Raw genomic sequence first — 19,431 nt, forward strand, 5'->3', positions numbered from 1 at the left:
TGTCAGTTTTGTTGCATGTTTTCCTCTGATACTCAGAGGTTTCCCTGTTATCATGTTTGTTTAACCTTACTCTCACTATGACCTGTGGCTAGTTTATGTTTTATACCTACTTACCTTAATTATATATGATTTTCTTTACATGGTGTTGTTTCTCTCCCCTTATTAATTAGTAGTTATTGTTAGGCTTGGAAGGCATTCTCTGGTACATTTTCACCGGGCGCCACAGGTCGACCCAGAAAAGGGATTTTGACGAAGGAAAAATCTATTTCTGGGGAGAGACCTGTGGCGCCCGGTGAAACCCTTCCCCTTTATTTTACACGATCCCACCCTTTCCTTTCCAAGCCATCATGGCCAATACAGAAGGATGTTGTTCAGATGGCGCTCGCGTCGTGGCGTGGGTGGTGTGGCGATGGGGGTTTAGCTAGGGCCTTTGTATCGGCCCATCCCTTTGACGAAGGAATTAACTAAATGGAAGACAACCTGTGAATAGTGGATTTCACGCGCCTTTGCTTTATACACGACACCCAAAAGGTGCTCGCGCGAGGGTTGTAACCTCAGCATTCCATGCTTTTATCTTTCTCTGGTATAATTGGAAGGTTTTATCAGAAAAGATATACAAGAAGGACTTTTCACCGGGCGCCACAGGTCTCTCCCCAGAAATAGATTTTTCCTTCGTCAAAATCCCTTTATAATGCAAGTTTAGGTGACCAGGAGTAATAAATAATGATAGAGTACAAAATGAGTAAGAAGTCTTTTGGCAGTTAACATCATATGTTTACATAGTTTGAAGTAAATCTTTAATGAATGTGTGGAATTGCTGGGTTAACCATGCCTCAGAAGGACAATGCCAAGCCATGACCAAGGAGAGCTAGGCTATGTCTGTTCATGACTCATCATGTAGACCAATATGGTCCCTCAGACTCCCCATCCTTAGCTCAAGGAGGATGAGGTTGCAGACAGTAGCAAAATAAGAGAAGGTTGTCGCTATGTTGAAGGAGGGGTCTCTGGAAGGAGGAAAGGGTCAGCCAATTGTCTAGGTACCTCAGTTAACATATCCCCTTGGCATGCACCCAAGCCGAGACTGGTGTGACAACGCAAGTGAACACTTGGGGGTGATTGACAGTTCAAAGGAGGATTCGTGAAAACCAATGATTCTGGTATTTAAAACGAGCATCTTTCTGGTCTAGAGAGAGCATAAAGTTATTTCTCTTGAGGGCTGCTCATACTGAGCTATCCATCTCCATTTTGAACAGTCTGTAAGACATACTCATTCAAAAGGGAGAGGTTAATAACTGGTCTCCAGCCTCCAGTTGCCATCTCCACCAGGAACAGGCGACTATAAAATCCTTAAAAGATACAATTCCAGTATCGATTTTATAGCTACTGTTAGAAATTTGCAGGAATATATCTGATTCAGAGTTCTTTACCTCTGGGCCCTAAGATGTATGATGTATCTGTACTACAGGTGTCAAGTTTTAGTAATTTTAGTTTCAACAACAAAGGACTTAGGGAACTTACCATTGATTTAGTTCCTCCTGGACAGAATACACAGACCATTGGTTCAGTGCTTTCTCACATGTGCAATAGCGTACAGTATCTGTAATAAGACCAAGGCTTACATCCTTTGTTTAGGTGTAGTAAATTTTTTGTCAAGGAATTTGGTATCCAGCAGACATTCCTTTACTCCAGTGGTTCTCAAACTGGGGTCCGCGGTCCCCTGGGGGACCGCAAAGGCGTCTCAGGGACCATGAAGGGGCCACCAAATCATCCTCACACGTAGGCTATAATTAGGATCACTCTCACCATACGGTTTGGCATTTAATATATGCTAACAAATGTTCTTTTGCTTCTGGTGGTATATAGTCAAAAAAAAATAAAAAGCTTCATTCTTTAGCATAATATGTATCTCACTAGTTTTCTTATAAGAGAATGAAATAGTAAAAGAAAACAAATTATGGAAGTTATGTGAATGTAAAATGGACTTGGGAATGTTTTATAATTCCAGGATAGGCGCAGCTATCAAGCAGTACACATTATTGAGTGAGACACAAATGAAAAAAACAAAATTTAATGATAAGTACACACAAACGCACGTCATTTTGCCTATGTCCGACTGTTTAAATGAGAGAGAGAGAGAGAGTAAATACAAACAATCAAATACAATTACTTTACATTACATTTCTTGCAATCCTTTTGTAAGTAAAAGGGAATAATGTATAAATTTATAAAATCAATAATACTAGGGATGTAGTTAAATTACAGTACAAAACCGAACGATGGTATCGTGCATGGTACGAAGGGACCAAATCATTGGAGGCCTACTTGTTTTATTTATGATAATATAGATTTTATATTGTGCATTTGGTAGCACTGGACATTGTACACCACTGACTAGCTGTCGGCCGAGTGCGTTTTATGCAACATGACCCATGACCCAGACAGGTACTGCACCGATCTTTCCGTATGCACGTCAAAGCAACTAAGTTGCTTCCCTAACTCCTCTCCCTCTCTTTATTAAAAAATAATCATATAATATTATTGTACTTGTGTGTGAGTGCGTGCCACGGACAATTACTAGCATATAATAGAAAATAGAATATAAATAAAATACAATAAAAATTTAGAATGGCATGCCTGTACAGTGTACAGTGACTCCTTAAGAGTTAGTGTATTGACGCATGTTGCGAAGTGAAGCGGTTTGTTCTGAACTGTGCCTACTATTACCACTACCAGTGGTGGTAGCCTACCACTGTAGACTACCACAACTGGTAGGCCTATACATGGTTAAGAATTATTATTTACTATTTCATTGTTACAATTTTATTATTCCCCTTCAGATTTATAATTGCTCATAAAAAGATGATATATGATGATTCATATTTGAAATTAGGTTTTACTGTATTAACTTGTAAAGGGGAAGAGAAACCACAGTGTGTTTTGTGCTCTGAGGTGTTGGCATTTACTTCTGTAAAGCCCAGCAAGTTAAAGAGACACTTGGAAACGAAGCATCCCAGTTCAATAAACAAAGATGTCGACTTCTTCAGGCGCAAAGTCGAACAATTGCACAAATGCAGACTTGATAACTCAGGTTTGTTTTCACAGAACAATAAGTCTGGTTTAATGGCCTCCTATGAGGTTTCAAGGAAAATAACTGTTGCTAAAAAACCCCACAACATCAGAGAACAACTAATATTACCTTGCTGCAAAGATATATCGAATGTATTTGGAAGTTCTGAACTTGATAAGCTGAAGCATGTCTCCCTGTCAAATGATACTGTAAGGAGGCGTACATACTGTTGCAGGTGATCTTCAAGATTCAGAATTCTATTTTCAACTTTTTTGCAATCCAGCTTGATGAAACAACGGATATTTCCAACTAAGCTCAACTTTGCGTCTACGTACGATACGTACATGACAAGCACCTGGAAGACGAATTTTTGTTTTGTGAAACTCTCAGCTCCAGATCAAATGCAAAGGATATATTTAACAAAGTGGACAGCTTTTTTGAGACACAAGGTATCAAATGGGAACATGTTGGCGTGTGTACTGACGGAGCTCCAGTAATGCTTCGTTGTCGTTTTGGTTTTCAAACTTTGGTTAAGCAAAAATTGCCAGATATTATTGGTACACATTGCACTATTCACCGCCAAGCATTAGTAATGAAAACCATGCCTAATGAGTTGAGCAGTGTTCTCGATGAGGTGGTTAAAGCAGTTAACTTCATTAAAGCTAATGCACTTAACTCTCGTTTGTTTTCTGCATTATGTAAAGTAAGTGATTCCGAATTTGAAACACTCTTATTGCATTCACACATAAGGTGGCTTTCCAAAGGGAAAGTATTGAAGAGAGTTTTCGTACTACATGAAGAAATTCAACAATTTTTTGTAGACACTAAGCCAGACATCCACGCAAAATTCTCCAATGTCCGTTTTCTTATGTCTGACATTTTTGGTAGACATATTTGAATCCATGAATTCCCTCCATTTATCACTGCAAGGAAAAGAGATCACAGTGCTCCATTGCCATGAAAAAATGACTGCTCTCAAAATGAAGCTCGAACTATGGTTTTCGAAGATAGAGAAGAATAATTTTGCCCCATTTCCATAATTAAATACATATATTGATGAGAATAAGCTTCATGTTGAAGACAACATCATAGAGTTGATGAAACAACATGTATCACTTCTTAGTGAAGAAATAACTTATTACTTTCCTAACCTACAAAACTTGAAAAATACTCAGTTTATCAACAACCCTTTTGTACTCTCTATTAATGATCTGCCTTCAGAGGATTATTCAATATAAGAACAATTTATTGAATTGACTAATGCAGGTGCAAAACATGTTTTCCGTGAAATGTGCAGTAGTGATTTTTGGATTGAAATGGCAAATTCCTATCCCAGTGTTGCAAAAATGGCACTAAAAGTGTTGGATTCCATTTGCAACCACCAATGAGTGTGAGTCAGCATTTTCCACACTACTTGCCATCAAATCAAAATCCCGAAACAGATTAGAAGCAACACATGATATGAGAGTTGCACTGGCTAAAACAAAGCCAAATATAGAAGAATTGGTTCAGGCAAAGCAAATGCACCCATCTCATTGAACGTACATTTGGTAAATAAGGTTGCATTTTCTAATATGTTTTGGCTAAATTTTTGTTCAATATAATTTGCATTTTCTTATTAATTAAGTGGTTGTCAAATAGAAAAAGAAGTTTTTTGTTTCAGTAGATAAAGGTTTCCATTTATTTATACGTAATGGTTTCCAAAAAAAATACCTTTGTTTCAGTACCTTAATGTTACCATTTTCTAAATGTATAGTTGTTTGATAAAAATGTGTTGTTTCAGTAACCATATGGTATATTTTGTAATGTTAATTGTAATTAATTTAAAAAAGGTCCACCAAGTAATCTAAAACTTATGAAGAGACCACCATTCAAAAAATATCACAATAGTTTGAGAATCACTGTTTACTCTATATGTCTTTAATTCAGATTGAATGCTTTCCAAATTTGAATCGATTCTTCCTAACATTTTATGGTTGCAGAATTGAGCAGGAACATGGTGGCCTACGAAAAGTTGCAAGTATTGGTGTGACTATTACCAGAGGTGCAGCATCAGCTATGATGTTTACATATCCAACACTTCTTATCACCGCTTCGAGAAATCTGCTTTCAAAGTTGAGGTATACTATATTACAGTTTAGTTATTTTGTTACCAAATTATTTTTTCCATTTCAGGGTGTCTGAGACTAGACAAAGTAATTACTTCTTAGAACTTGACGAAGGCCTTTATCCTTTAATATAATGCCTGATGTTAGAGCTTATTGTAATAAATAGCAGATTATTTAATTTATAGCAGTTTAATAGTAAGTGTTTGGAAGGCTAAGTACTTCACATGTGTAAAGTCTGAAACTATGCACAGCCAATGTCTTGGAAGAGAGATAAGATAGAATATGATCATAGTAATTTTTTTCATTTTTCATGTAAAGTAATTGCTTACAGATTTTTTGTCTATTGTCGAGTGAGGTCAGGGATTTTTGTTTGACGAAGTGCCATGTGAGGCTTGCACCCAAGATCCTTGCCTAGATTACTGTCATTAGTTCATAACTCGGCTTCATAGCTTGCTCATGAAGTGACCTCATTTTCAGAATGTTAGGGTTTGTCGTACATGATCAACAGAGTTCAGTTTGAAAGAAATACTGTACCATGTATCAAAGTTTGATGGTAGAAATTATTTTATATCTTCTTAACTTTTGCACTATTCATAAAGTATGTGTTAAGCTTTTGAAGCTGAAGTCCCTGTATAAAAAGTGCAAAAGATATGGACAACTTAAAGGTAATACTGATAACAACAATTGGTTGTGACTGGGTTTTGTTTTTTTTTTTTTTTAAATCTGGTAACACATGTGTTCCATTATAATTAAAGGGAGCTAGTGGGGGTTGAAGAGCTAATAAAACTGGTGTTAAAAAGTAAATATCAAGAAAGGTTGAAAATGGCATATGACAAAGTGAAAGTAAGAGAAACTGGTAAATTAGAGGAGGAGTGGAAGTTAGTAAAAGAAAATTTTGGTGGGATTGCAAGTGATGTGTGTGGCAAGAAGTTTGTTGTAGGCAGCATGAGTAAGGGCAGTGAATGGTGCAATGAAGAAGTGAAGGTAAAAGTGGAAGAGAAAAAGAAGGCTTTTGAAGAATGGCTGCAGAGTAATAGTGTAGAGAAGTATGAAAGATATAGAGAGAAAAATGTGGAAGTAAAGCGCAAGGTAAGTGAGGCAAAGAGGGCAGCTGACCTGAGATGGGGTCAGGAATTGGGTCATTCATATGAAGAGGATAAGAAGTTGTTTTGGAAAGAAGTGAAGAGAGTAAGGAAGGCTGGTTCAAGAATTGAAGAGACAGTGAAAGATGGAAATGGAAGGTTGTTAAAAGGAGAATAGGCAAGGAAAAGGTGGCCGGAATATTTTGAGTTTACTGAATGTTGAGGATAATAGGGAGAGATATAATTGCTGTTGCAGGTGTTGAGGTGCCGGTGATGGGAGATGAGAATGAGTGAGAGATTATAAGAGAGGGAGTGAAGAAAGCACTAGATGAAACGAGAGTAGGAAAAGCATCTGGTATGGATGGTATGAGAGCTGAGATGTTGAAGGAAGGGGGTGTGACTGTACTTGAATGGTTGGTGAGATTGTTTAATGTGTGTTTTGTGTTGTCAATGGTACCAGTAGATTGGGTTTGTGCGTGTATTGTACCACTATATAAGGGTAAGGGAGATGTGCATGAGTGTTGTAATTCAAGGGGTATTAGTTTGTTGAGTGTAGTTTGGAAAAGTGTATGGTAGAGTACTGATTAATAGGATTAAGGATAAAACAGAGAATGCAATCTTAGAAGTACAGGGTGGTTTTAGAAGAGATAGGGATTGTATAAATCAGATTTTTACAGTTAGGCAGTGATAGAGTTGATAGGGAAGCAATGTGGAATGTGATGAGGTTATATGGAGTTGGTGGAAGCTTGTTGCAAGCACTGAAAAGTTTCTACAAAGGTAGTAAAGTATGTGTTAGGATAGGAAATGAAGTGAGCGATTGGTTTCCGGTGAGAGTGGGGCTGAGACAGGGATGTGTGATGTCGCCGTGGTTGTTTAACTTGTATGTTGGAGTGGTGATAGAGGTGAATGCTCGAGTGCTTGGACGAGGATTGAAACTGGTAGACGAGAATGACCATGAATGGGTGGTAAATCAGTTGTTGTTTGCGGATGATACTGTACTGGTTGCAGACGCGGAAGAGAAGCTTGGCCGATTAGTGACAGAATTTGGAAGGGTGTGTGAGAGAAGGAAGTTGAGAGTTAATGTGGGTAAGAGTAAGGTTATGAGATGTACGAGAAGGGAAGGTGGTGTGAGGTTGAATGTCATGTTGAATGGAGAGTTACTTGAAGAGGTGGATCAGTTTAAGTACTTGCTGTCTGTTGTTGCAGCAAATGGTGGAGTGGAAGCAGATGTACGTCAGAGAGTGAATGAAGGTTGCAAAGTGTTGGGGGCAGTTAAGGGAGTAGTAAAAAATAGAGGGTTGGGCATGAATGTAAAGAGAGTTCTATGTTAGAAAGTGATTGTACCAACTGTGATGTATGGATCGGAGTTGTGGGGAATGAAAGTGACGGAGAGACAGAAATTGAATGTGTTTGAGGTGAAATGTCTAAGGATTATGGCGGGTGTATCTCGAGTAGATAGGGTTTGGAACGAAGTAGTGAGGGTGAGAACGGGTGTAAGAAATGAGTTAGCAGCTAGAGTGGATATGAATTTGTTGAGGTGGTTTGGCCATGTTGAGAGAATGGAAAATGGCTGTCTGCTAAAGAAAGTGATGAATGCAAGAGTTGATGGGAGATGTACAAGAGGAAAGCCAAGGTTTGGGTGGATGGATGGAGTGAAGGAAGCTCTGGGTGATAGGAGGATAGATGTGAGAGAGGCAAGAGAGTGTGCTAGAAATAGGAATGAATGGCGATCGATTGTGATGCTGTTCCGGTAGGCCCTGCTGCTTCCTCAGGTGTCTTGGATGACCGCGGAGGTAGCAGCAGTAGGGGATTCAGTGTTATGAAGTTTCATCTGTGGTGGATAACGGGGGAGGGTGGGCTGTGGCACCCCTAGCAGTACCAGCCGAACTCGGTTGAGTCCCTTGTCAGGCTGGGAGGAACGTAGAGAGGAGAGGTCCCCTTTTCTGTTTCATTTGTTTGATGTCTGCTACCCCCCAAAATTGGGGGAAGTGCCTTGGTATATGTATGTATGTATGTATGTATATTAGCTTTTTAACCACCAGAATAAATTTCTGATTTTGAAGCATAATAGATAATTCAGAAATTTATCTTATGTAATTTTAATAATATACAGTAATTACATTTAACATAAAAACCACAAATCCAAGGCATAGGGTATATTTTTGCTGACAGTTTTGAGATATCAAAACTGAAAATATACTTTCCCCAAGTGTGTTTTATTATTTTCGTAATAGTTTAATATTGAGTTTGTCATACAATTAACATGATTGGAGATTTTTTATACATTAGTACAAGCTTGTATTGTCTAGATTTAACAAGTATTTCATTGAAAAGTGTAATAATTTTTATTATTCTTACATGTAGGTTACATTGCTAATATTTATGAAGAATGAGCTTCGCTTCATTTATATAGAAAATAATTATTTTCTCTCAATCTCTTTTACCCTCCCCTCCGGTAACCCCCTTATCAAGCGTTCTATTGTACTTTATTTTTCAATATTAAACTTACCCGATAATCATGTAGCTGTCAACTCCGTTGCCCGACAGAATTCTATGGAGGGATACGCCAGCTATCACAATACTAGAAGGGGGTGTACTTACCAGCGCCACCTGTGGCCAGGTACTCAATCATTTGTTGTTGACACCTCCTCAATTATTCCTCTGTCGTGCTTCCGGCTAGACGTTCTGGGATACGCTTATGGTCTTCGAGTTTATTCATGGAATTTGGTGAAGTATTCTCTTAGATTAACGGCTGTCGCATTACTGGAATCTTTTTTATATTAGCTAGATAGCTTTTATATAAATACTGATTAACGGTTTATGAATTTTTGCTTGTTTTTGGATCACCCTTTGGCTAACTCTTTGAAACAAGATGTCTGACGTTTCGCAAGCTCCCTCCCATAGACGATGTAGGTCTTGCAATAGGCGTATTCCGAAGGCCTCGGTAGATCCTCACACCGCTTGTTCTGACTGTAGGGACAGGCCCTGTCTATTAGAAATCGATGTGAGGAGTGCGCCGGACTTTCGGAATTGGAATTTGTCCGTCTTTTAAAATATTCATCTAAGTTAGAGAGAGGTAGAGTTAGGAGAAGTTCTTCTCACTCTTCTATGTTTTCCTCACCTCATGATCCCCTACCTTTTCCTACCCCTGTAGTGGCTACCCCCGAACCTACTGTGTGCCCTCCGCCTGATATGTCAACTGTTTTGCGTGCTATTCAGGCTTTAGGAGATAAAGTAGAATCAGTGGTAAGTGACCATAAGTCTCTGATGGCCGAGGTTAAAGAACTGAAGGTCAAGAGTGCAGTGGGTGGAAATAGTGCCAGTGCTGTGACGAGTGCTAGTGTCTGTGCAGTGCCAAGTGCTAGTGGTGCCAGTGTGGTGCGTGAGGATTTTTCTGTGCGAGCCAGTCGTCCTCCCAGTCCGGGACCTCTTGCAAGCTCCCATGCCCAGGGGAGAAGCAATGTCGAAGGGCTTAAGGGTTCGACAGGCCTTGTTAGGCGCACAGAATTATCCTCGGTGGTTGCGGGCGTGTCTTCCTTAGACCGTCACTCCCACCTGCAGACGATTGAGCCCGTCTTCTCGTCCGCTGATCAACATGCAGGGAAGAAACGTTGGTCTCAGGTCTCGAGACCGCTTAAACGTAGAGTTCAGTCAGCGAGTGCTCAGCCAGGTTGTAGTCATTGGCTCAGCTCCGACTCGCCTCAGTCATCGGTCGACTGTACTCCGCCCAAGAGGAGTAAAGTTCTGCCTTTACAGAGCCCGACTGTGACTTTACCTCAGTCTGTTATCGTTTCTGCCGACCCCAAGTGGACCCTGCTTCAGTCCATGCAAGCTCAGCTTTCGGACTTGATGCGTGAGTGTCGGGCTGAGAGTGTTGCACCTCCTCCTCCGCCTACACTCCCTCCACCTGTTCTCGCTCCGCCTGTGCTCGCCCAGCCTGCACCTGCTCCGCCTGGTCGCAGCTCCATCTGCCAGGCGTACGATGTTGAGCCACTTTCGGAGTTTGCTGTTCCCAGTGTTGTTCAGCCTCAGCCTTCTTTAAGGCAACCCTTGCTTTGGGATCAGGAGAGTTATTCCACTCTTCCTCCTCCTCCCCTTGCTGCTCCACCAGTGGTGCAACTCTCGGTTGGGGTACAACAACCTCTCCCCTCCGTGAGTCTGTCTGCTCAACCATCGCTGCAGCGAGCTCAACCCACTAGGCAAGCTCCTCTACACCCTGGACTTGCGCCTCAGGAGCCTCAGCTTGCGAGAACTTTACCTTGTTCTGCGCAACCTCAACCTCTTCATGCTCCACTCATCTCACAGGAACAGGAACGGACTACTCCACCTCCGTCCTCCGCTCAGCTTGTGCAATCCTTGGGTTCAACTCTTGCTAGGAGTCAACCTCCTTCACCCATGCGCCTGCCTTCTGCTTCGTCTGTTGTTCAGCCTATGCAGTCTGAGCCTCAGGTTTTCCCTCAAGATGAGGAAACCTCTGTTATTGTTCCTACCCGTTCTGACTCTGCGGTTCAGCATTCTGGTCCGATCGCTTCGCTACCCTCTGCTGATGAAGTGTCGGATGATGAGGAGGCACACCTTGATCCCTCATCAGACGTGGAGGAGTCTAAGCTTTCTCCATTGTCTATTGATTTTAGAAAGGTCTTGGCTCTACTCAGGGAGATTTACCCAGACCACTTCGTCTCTGCTATTCCCCGCTCTCCTCCATCTGAGTTTTCGCTGGGAGTTCAACAAGCTAAGTCCAACTATACTAAGCTTGTCCTAGCTAGATCCTCCAAGAGGGCTTTAAGGATCTTAGGGGAGTGGCTTCAGTCTAAACAACACCTTGGCAAGACTTCCTTCATGTTCCCTCCCACGAAGCTCGCTTCTAAAGGTTGCGTTTGGTATGCCACAGGGGAAGCACCAGGCTTGGGAGTACCTGCCTCTGCCCAGGCTGACTTCTCAAGTCTGGTGGACTCGCCTAGGAGGACTGCGATGAGACGCTCGAAGGTTTGTTGGACCTTCTCGGACCTGGATCATCTTCTCAAAGGGTTGTTCAGAGCTTTCGAAATGTTCAACTTTCTCGACTGGTGCCTGGGAGCCCTCAGCAAGAAACCTCTCCTGCGGACAAAGATTCTGCCATGCTTATTATGTCCTGCATGGATAAGGCCATCAGAGATGGATCGGGTGAGCTAGCGTTGTTATTTGTATCAGGGGTGTTGAAGAAAAGGGAACAACTGTGTACCTTCCTCTCCGCCAGCATTACACCGTGCCAACGGTCACAACTCCTTTTTGCTCCACTCTCAAAGTTCCTCTTTCCCGAGGAGCTAGTTAAGGACTTGTCGGCTGCCCTGATACAGAAGGACACGCACGATCTTGTAGCCTCATCGGCTCGTAAGTCTAAGGTTACCACCTCTGTCCCCAAGACTTATCGCTCCCCAGTGGCTGATACCCCGGCTACGAGGTTCATACCGCCCTTTCGTGGTAGAGCCCCCAGCCGAGGTAGCTCCCGTCCAGACTCTCACAGGAGCAAGTCTCGGAAAGGACCCAGGACATCTAAGGGAAAGAACTGACTCTCAGATTCTCCAGACAACAGTAGGAGCCAGACTCAAGATCTTCTGGCCAGCCTGGGAGAAGAGAGGTGCAGACGCACAGTCTGTCAGTTGGCTGAGGTACGGTTACAGGATTCCATTCTGCCTCAAACCGCCTCTGACCACATCGCCCATCAACCTCTCTCCCAACTACAAAGAAGAGGACAAGAGGCTAGCATTGCAACAGGTGGTGTCGCTACTTGTGCAGAAGAAGGCAGTGGTTATAGTCCGGGACCATCAATCCCCGGGCTTCTACAACCGTCTCTTTCTTGTGGCCAAGAAGACAGGAGGTTGGAGACCGGTGCTGGACGTCAGCTCTCTCAACGAGTATGTCACCAAGCAGACGTTCACAATGGAGACGACCAAGTCGGTCTTAGCAGCGGTCAGACAGGAGGACTGGATGGTCTCCTTGGACTTGAAAGATGCATACTTTCACGTTCCCATTCATCCAGACTCCCAACCTTTCCTGAGATTCGTTTTCGGAAAGGTTGTCTATCAGTTCCAAGCCCTGTGTTTTGGCCTAAGCACAGCTCCTATGGTCTTTACTCATCTGATGAGGAATGTAGCGAAATTCCTGCACTTATCGAACATCAGAGCCTCCCTCTACCTAGACGACTGGCTGTTGAGAGCCTCCACGAGTCGTCGTTGTCTGGAGAACCTCTCTTGGACTTTAGATCTAATCAGAGACCTAGGTCTATTAGTCAATATAGAGAAATCTCAACTCATTCCCTCCCAATCCATTGTGTACCTGGGAATGGAGATTCAGAGTCGGGATTTTCGGGCTTTTCCATCGGCCCCCAGGATAAACCAAGCCCTAGAGTGCATCATGAGCATGCTGAAGAGGAGCAATTGCTCAGTGAGACAGTGGATGAGTCTCACAGGGACCCTCTCATCACTGGCCCTGTTTGTCGAGCTAGGGAGACTCCACCTCCGCCCTCTTCAATTCCATCTTGCGGCTCATTGGGACAAGGGCTCGACTCTAGAAGCAGTCTCTATCCCTATCAACCAAGAGATGAAGACCACTCTCCTGTGGTGGAAGCACAATCTCCTTCTCAAGGAGGGTCTATCATTGGCCATCCAGACCCCCCATCTTCATCTCTTCTCGGATGCATCGGACTCGGGCTGGGGTGCGACCTTGGACGGACGGGAATGCTCAGGAGTATGGAACAAGGAACAAGGATTACTCCACATCAACTGCAAGGAACTGTTAGCAGTTCATCTTGCCCTGTTGAACTTCAAGTCCCTCCTGCTAGGCAAAGTGGTGGAGGTGAATTCAGACAACACCACAGCCTTGGCTTACATCTCCAAGCAAGGAGGGACCCATTCGAGGAGCCTTTACGAGATCGCAAGGGACCTCCTCATTTGGTCAAGAGGTCTAAACCTCACTCTGGTCACGAGGTTCATCCAGGGCGATATGAATGTTTCAGCGGATCGCCTCAGCAGAAGGAATCAGGTCATTCCCACGGAATGGACCCTCCACAAGAGTGTGTGCAACAGACTTTGGACCTTGTGGGGTCAACCTACCATAGATCTGTTTGCCACCTCCATCACCAAGAGACTTCCGCTTTATTGTTCCCCTGTTCCAGACCCTGCAGCGGTTCATGTGGATGCTTTTCTTCTGAACTGGTCCCATCTCGACCTGTACGCATTCCCTCCGTTCAAGATAATAAACAAAGTTCTGCAGAAATTCGTCTCGCACGAAGGGACACGGCTGACGCTGGTTGCTCCCCTTTGGCCTGCAAGAGAATGGTACACAGAGGTACTTCAATGGCTAGTCGACTTCCCCAGGACTCTACCTCTAAGAGTGGACCTTCTACGTCAACCACACGTAGACAGGTTGCACCCAAACCTCCACGCTCTTCGACTGACTGCCTTCAGACTGTCGAAAGATTCGCTAGAGCTAGAGGCTTTTCGAAGGAGGCAGCCAGTGCGATTGCCAGAGCTAGAAGAATTTCCACTCGTAGAGTCTACCAGTCTAAGTGGGAGGTCTTCCGAAGCTGGTGTAGAGCCAATTCAATATCCTCTACCAATACCTCTGTGATCCAAATAGCTGACTTCCTTCTTCATCTTAGGAATGAGAGATCCCTTTCAACACCTACGATTAAAGGGTATAGGAGCATGTTGGCCTCAGTTCTCCGCCACAGGGGTTTGGACCTGTCTTCCAACAAGGACCTTCAAGACATTCTCAAGTCTTTTGAAACGTCTAAAGAACGTCGTCTTTCCACTCCAGGCTGGAATCTAGACGTAGTCTTAAGGTTCCTTATGACATCTAGGTTCGAACCTCTCCAGTCAGCTTCCTTCAAGGATCTTACCCTCAAGACTGCCTTTCTCGTTTGCCTTGCAACAGCTAAGAGAGTCAGTGAGGTTCATGCCTTCAGCAAGAACATTGGTTTCACAACCGAATCTGCAACATGTTCTTTTCAGCTTGGATTCCTAGCAAAGAACGAGCTTCCTTCACGTCCTTGGCCTAGATCGTTCGAAATACCTAGCCTCTCCAACATGGTAGGTAACGAACTTGAGAGAGTTCTTTGCCCTGTCAGAGCTCTCAAATATTATCTGAAGAGGTCTAAACCTATTCGAGGACAGTCAGAAGCCTTATGGTGTGCCATCAAGAAACCCTCGAGACCCATGTCCAAGAATGGGCTTTCGTACTATATAAGGCTTCTGATCAGAGAAGCACATTCTCACTTAAAGGAGGAAGACCTTGCATTGCTGAAGGTAAGGACCCACGAAGTAAGAGCTGTAGCTACTTCGTTGGCCTTTAATAAAAACCGTTCTCTGCAGAGCATTATGGATGCAACCTATTGGAGGAGCAAGTCAGTGTTTGCATCATTTTATCTGAAAGATGTCCAGTCTCTTTACGAGAACTGCTACACCCTGGGACCATTCGTAGCAGCGAGTGCAGTAGTAGGTGAGGGCTCAGCCACTACATTCCCATAATCCCATAACCTTTTTAACCTTTCTCTTGAATACTTTTATTGTTGTTTTTATGGTTGTTACGGTAGGCTAAGAAGCCTTCCGCATCCTTGGATTTGGCGGGTGGTCTATTCATTCTTGAGAAGCGCCTGGGTTAAAGGTTTGGTAGAGGTCCTTTAGTAGGGTTGCAACCCCTTGTACTTTGGCACCTTTGGGTTGATTCAGCCTCCAAGAGGAACGCTGCGCTCAGTAAGGAAGACGAACTTTAAATAAAAGGCAGAGTAACGGTTCTATTCGACTTCCTTACCAGGTACTTATTATTTCATTGTTATTTGAGATAACTGTTATATGAAATTTGGGATACTTAGCTATCCTTTAATCATGTACACTGGTTTTCACCCACCTCCCTGGGTGTGAATCAGCTACATGATTATCGGGTAAGTTTAATATTGAAAAATGTTATTTTTATTAATAAAATAAATTTTTGAATATACTTACCCGATAATCATGATTTAATCGACCCTCCCTTTCCTCCCCAGAGAGAACCAGTGGACCGAGGAATAATTGAGGAGGTGTCAACAACAAATGATTGAGTACCTGGCCACAGGTGGCGCTGGTAAGTACACCCCCTTCTAGTATTGTGATAGCTGGCGTATCCCTCCATAGAATTCTGTCGGGCAACGGAGTTGACAGCTACATGATTATCGGGTAAGTATATTCAAAAATTTATTTTATTAATAAAAATAACATTTTTGGAGATATTTAAATTTGTATTTTATGATCATATTGCCACAGAATTATTCAGGTATATTTCGCTTCTCTTGTCATATACTTTATATCTTGTTTAGGAAAGAAGTGGGATTTTGACTAAAGTTCTTTCCCTCTCCATGTACTTTGAGTAGAAGAAGCAGTCTTAGAGCAAAGTGTTTAGACCATATGTTTTTTCCTGTTATCTTGATAAATTGATTATAGAATTATTTTTTAAAGAATTAATTTGCATATTAAAATTAAAGGCTTGCATCATCAATAGTAAAGGAGTCTGTTCATCTATCATTAAGCGGACCAGTGTTTCATTTCTCTTTTGAGGCAGCAATATGTATTTATTTTTACCACAGATTTATTAGAGTAAGTTTTACCATAAAATGACTTTTATAAGGTCTAACCTGTTGCATGCTATCCTGAGTATCCAATTTTTATTTGCAATAATGATCAGTCTTTCATCTTCCCCCCTTCTTATTTTAGGGAAAGCTTATAATGGTCGACTTCCTGCCTTAGATATTTGATACATTACATTATAGAACTACTGTATTTTATATATGTATCTTGTAAGTTAATTTACCTTACTTTCAGGTCAACACCTCTTCATCGGTTCTTCCCTTTTGATGATATGGTAACTTTTCATCGATATGTTGGAACATGGGCTCTTTTTTGGACATTGCTGCATGTAATAGGTCATGCTGTCAATTTCTATCACATTTCTACACAGACCCCAGCAGACCTTGCTTGTTTATTCAGAGAATTTTTCAGAAGGTGAGTCTCTCTCTCTCTCTCTCTCTCTCTCTCTCTCTCTCTCTCTCTCTCTCTCTCTCTCTCTCTCTCTCTCTCTCTCTCTCTCTCTCTCTCTCTCGTGTTAAACTCAAAATAGTTGTTTTAATCTCTCTTATATGTGAATCTTGCCACTCAAAGAAAATGTGAATTTTGCCACTCAAAGAAAATGTATATCATGTTTTTTTCAATATTTAACTTAGCCGGTGATTATATAGCTGCAACTCTGTTGCTCGACAGACAACTCTACGGAAAAAACTCGCCAGCGATCGCTACACAGGTTGCGGGTGTGCCCAACAGCGCCATCTGTCGACCAGATACCCAGCTCTCAATGTAAACAAAGACTCAATTTTCTCTCTGTCGAGGTGTCGACAAGACGTACTTTACTCGCTGTTGCTAAACTGGAGTTTTTCACATCTATTTGGTGAAGTACTATATTCTAGTTTTGAGCTTTCGCAATGCAGGTGTTTTATCTTCATCTTAAATCTTGAACTCGTTTTGGATAGATTTAATTATGGTGACAAAGAGAGTATGGACTTTCTTTCACTTTTAAATGGCCGACCCTTCCCTTAGACGGAAGTGTGTTTAGGCTTTTAGTATTTATCTTATCACGATATAATAAGAGCTAAGGATTTAAAACTTTTTAAATGTAATATTTTATGAAAGAATTTCTTTGATAGTCTTCGTACTGTTTTCAAAGATGAACTAACGTTTAGTTTATTTATGCTACGCTGTTGTTGACGTTCAGGACGTTCAACATGCGCTCTATCGTTACGATAGAGAGAGAGTGTATCACGGTTTCACTTTGCAGTAAGAGTAAATCGATTCTGACGTTTTGTTCATTCTTTCTTAGCTTAAGTGTTTTAAATTCTATTTTAAAGGAACTTTTTATTTGAAAAACCTTTCAGTTTTTTCCTTTAGTCAAATAACATGTTTTTTTGACGAAATATAATTGGGCTCTTCTCTTAGGTGCGAAATCAAGAGAGAAAGAGAGAGAGAGATAGAGACGGAGGGAGAGAGAGGAGAGAAAACGTTCCGTTCAAGCTGGTAACGTTGTTCTCGAGTTACTCTCGTCCCTAGTCTCTGTACGGGGAGGAAGGATAAAACGTTTTTAGTTTTTTATTCTCGTCCCCAGGCTATGTGCGGTGAGAGATTGAAAACGTAGTTTATATGAACTAGTGTTTAGTCTCTTTCCCAGCCACTGATTTTTTTATCTTAAAATATGTTTTCTGTTTTTTGCTGGTATTAATGAGCTTGCATTATACGACTGATTTCGCAATTACTACCTTTTAATGAAGGGTAGAATTGCGTGTTTCAGGTAGAAATCAGTAAAAGTTTCGATTTCAGTGAAATAAGTGCAAAACAGAAAATCGAAGTGATAAAGTGATATGCGCAAAGTGTTACAGTGTTGCGTCCGAGGGTTCGTCTGTTCGTGCCTGTCGTTCACCTAGTCCGGGACCTCTTGCATGCTCCCAAGCCCAGGGGAGAAGTAATGTCAAACGACTTATGGGTTCGAGAGGCCTTGATCAACGAACAGACGTTTTTCCCTCTATGGTATCGGGTGTATCTTACCAAGATCTCCCCTACCATAAGACGAGAGAGACGTTGTTTCTCCTCGTCATCCGGAGGCTTTTCGCATAAGAAACCTGTCACAAGGTTTCGAAGCCCTTAAGCGAAAGTCAGTCCTTTCAGGACAGGTCCAGCGTCCTGGTTACAACCATTAGGACAGCTCTGACCCTATGCAGTCATCGGATAACTGCTCGCCGCCTAACAAAAGCGTAACACAGACTCCGAGAGTCTTTTTTGTTGGCAAAGTGTTGCGGTCACAGACGTTACCCTCGTCTCTTACCACAACCATTTCCGTTGATCCTTAATGGGTTGTATGGCAAGACATGCAGTATATGCTTGCCTCCCTTATGGAAGACTATTCTGCCGATTAGTCCGTTGAGTCTAGCCGTTTATCTCATCGATATCCTGGCTTTCAGCCAACCTAACGTTCCTTTGTGCTTACTGTTGACGTTGGCGTAGCTTAGTCACGTCAGTCAGGTTGTTTAGAACCACACTCGATGCGGTCTCGTGTGGTTTTTCAGCCGCATTTGGACGTTAGGCCACTTGCTGATGCTCCTGTTGACGTTCAAGACGTTCACTAACAATCGGAGTTGACTTGTTTTGACGCTGTGCGTCAACCTCCGCATTCTAGAGTTGTTTTGACTGCTCAGTCTAGGCAGTCAAAGCAGTCTTGAGTGGACGCTGTGCGTCCTCACGCACCTGTTGTGGTTGACAGTTCAGTTGTTGACAGTTCACAGACTGTCAAGCAGTTACATGACGTTGCGTTCTGGTCCGCTACTAATGCACCAGTGAGTGTGGACTCTGCTTGTAAAGCATTGCCACCATGGTAGGTCTCTCCCTTGCTTGAGACTCAGCTTTTATCGGACAAGGTTCCTGTAGATGAGGAAGTTGCTGTTCCCCCTCCTACTGATATTCCCTTGAGGACTCTGTCAGATGGAGAGGAGCCTAAAGCTGCTTAGCCCTCTATGGACTTTAATTAAATCATGATGATTTTTTTTAAGGATCTTTGTCCGGATCTTTTTGTATCTGCTGCTCCTCGTTCGCCTAAACGTCAGAGCTTACACTAGGCCTAGCTACTTCGAAGCCGTTGTTTTTAAGCTAGTGCTCTCTCGCTCTCCTAGAGAGCTTTACGTTGGCTAGGCGACTGGTTTTTCACCAGGAGGAGTTTGGGGGATACAGCCTTTGCTTTCCCTTCTTTTAAACTGGTTTATAGAGCGAGAGTCTGATATGACACGAGAGAAGTTCTCGGCTTGGGAGTTCATGCCTCTGCCCAGATAGACTTCTCAATTCTCGTAGACTCTCCCTGGCGCCTGGCCAGGAGACGCTCCAAGTTTTTTACAGGTCAACTTCACAGCTGTTTTCGAGCCTTTGAAGTTTTGCTGTACAATTATGTCATGCATAACAAGGCTTTCAGGGATGGTAAGCGGTACCGCCTCAGTCGCTAACCCCGTCTGTTGCCGCACCTGCTCCCGTAGACCCTAAATGGGCTTTGCTGCAAGACATGCAGTCCAAGCTTGCGTCCTTGATAGAGGACTTTAATGCGGAGAAGGTTGCTACCGAACCTTCTGGCCAACAAC

At 42.6% G+C, this 19,431-nt stretch overlaps 1 protein-coding gene across 3 annotated transcripts in view; it reads left to right on the forward strand.

Annotated features, from left to right (window-relative positions):
- The window catches only part of LOC137634457 (dual oxidase-like), a 182,919-nt gene that overhangs the window by 120,158 nt on the left and 43,330 nt on the right, over positions 1-19,431 (forward strand). For all 3 annotated transcript variants that reach the window (XM_068366859.1, XM_068366860.1, XM_068366861.1), the window contains exons 23-24: positions 5,050-5,187; positions 16,091-16,270. In XM_068366859.1, the coding sequence (XP_068222960.1) occupies positions 5,050-5,187; positions 16,091-16,270 (318 nt within the window). The remainder of the gene's footprint in view (positions 1-5,049; positions 5,188-16,090; positions 16,271-19,431) is intronic.

This window comes from Palaemon carinicauda, chromosome 44 (assembly GCF_036898095.1).
Source record: "Palaemon carinicauda isolate YSFRI2023 chromosome 44, ASM3689809v2, whole genome shotgun sequence".
Classification (NCBI taxonomy): Eukaryota; Metazoa; Arthropoda; class Malacostraca; order Decapoda; family Palaemonidae; genus Palaemon; species Palaemon carinicauda.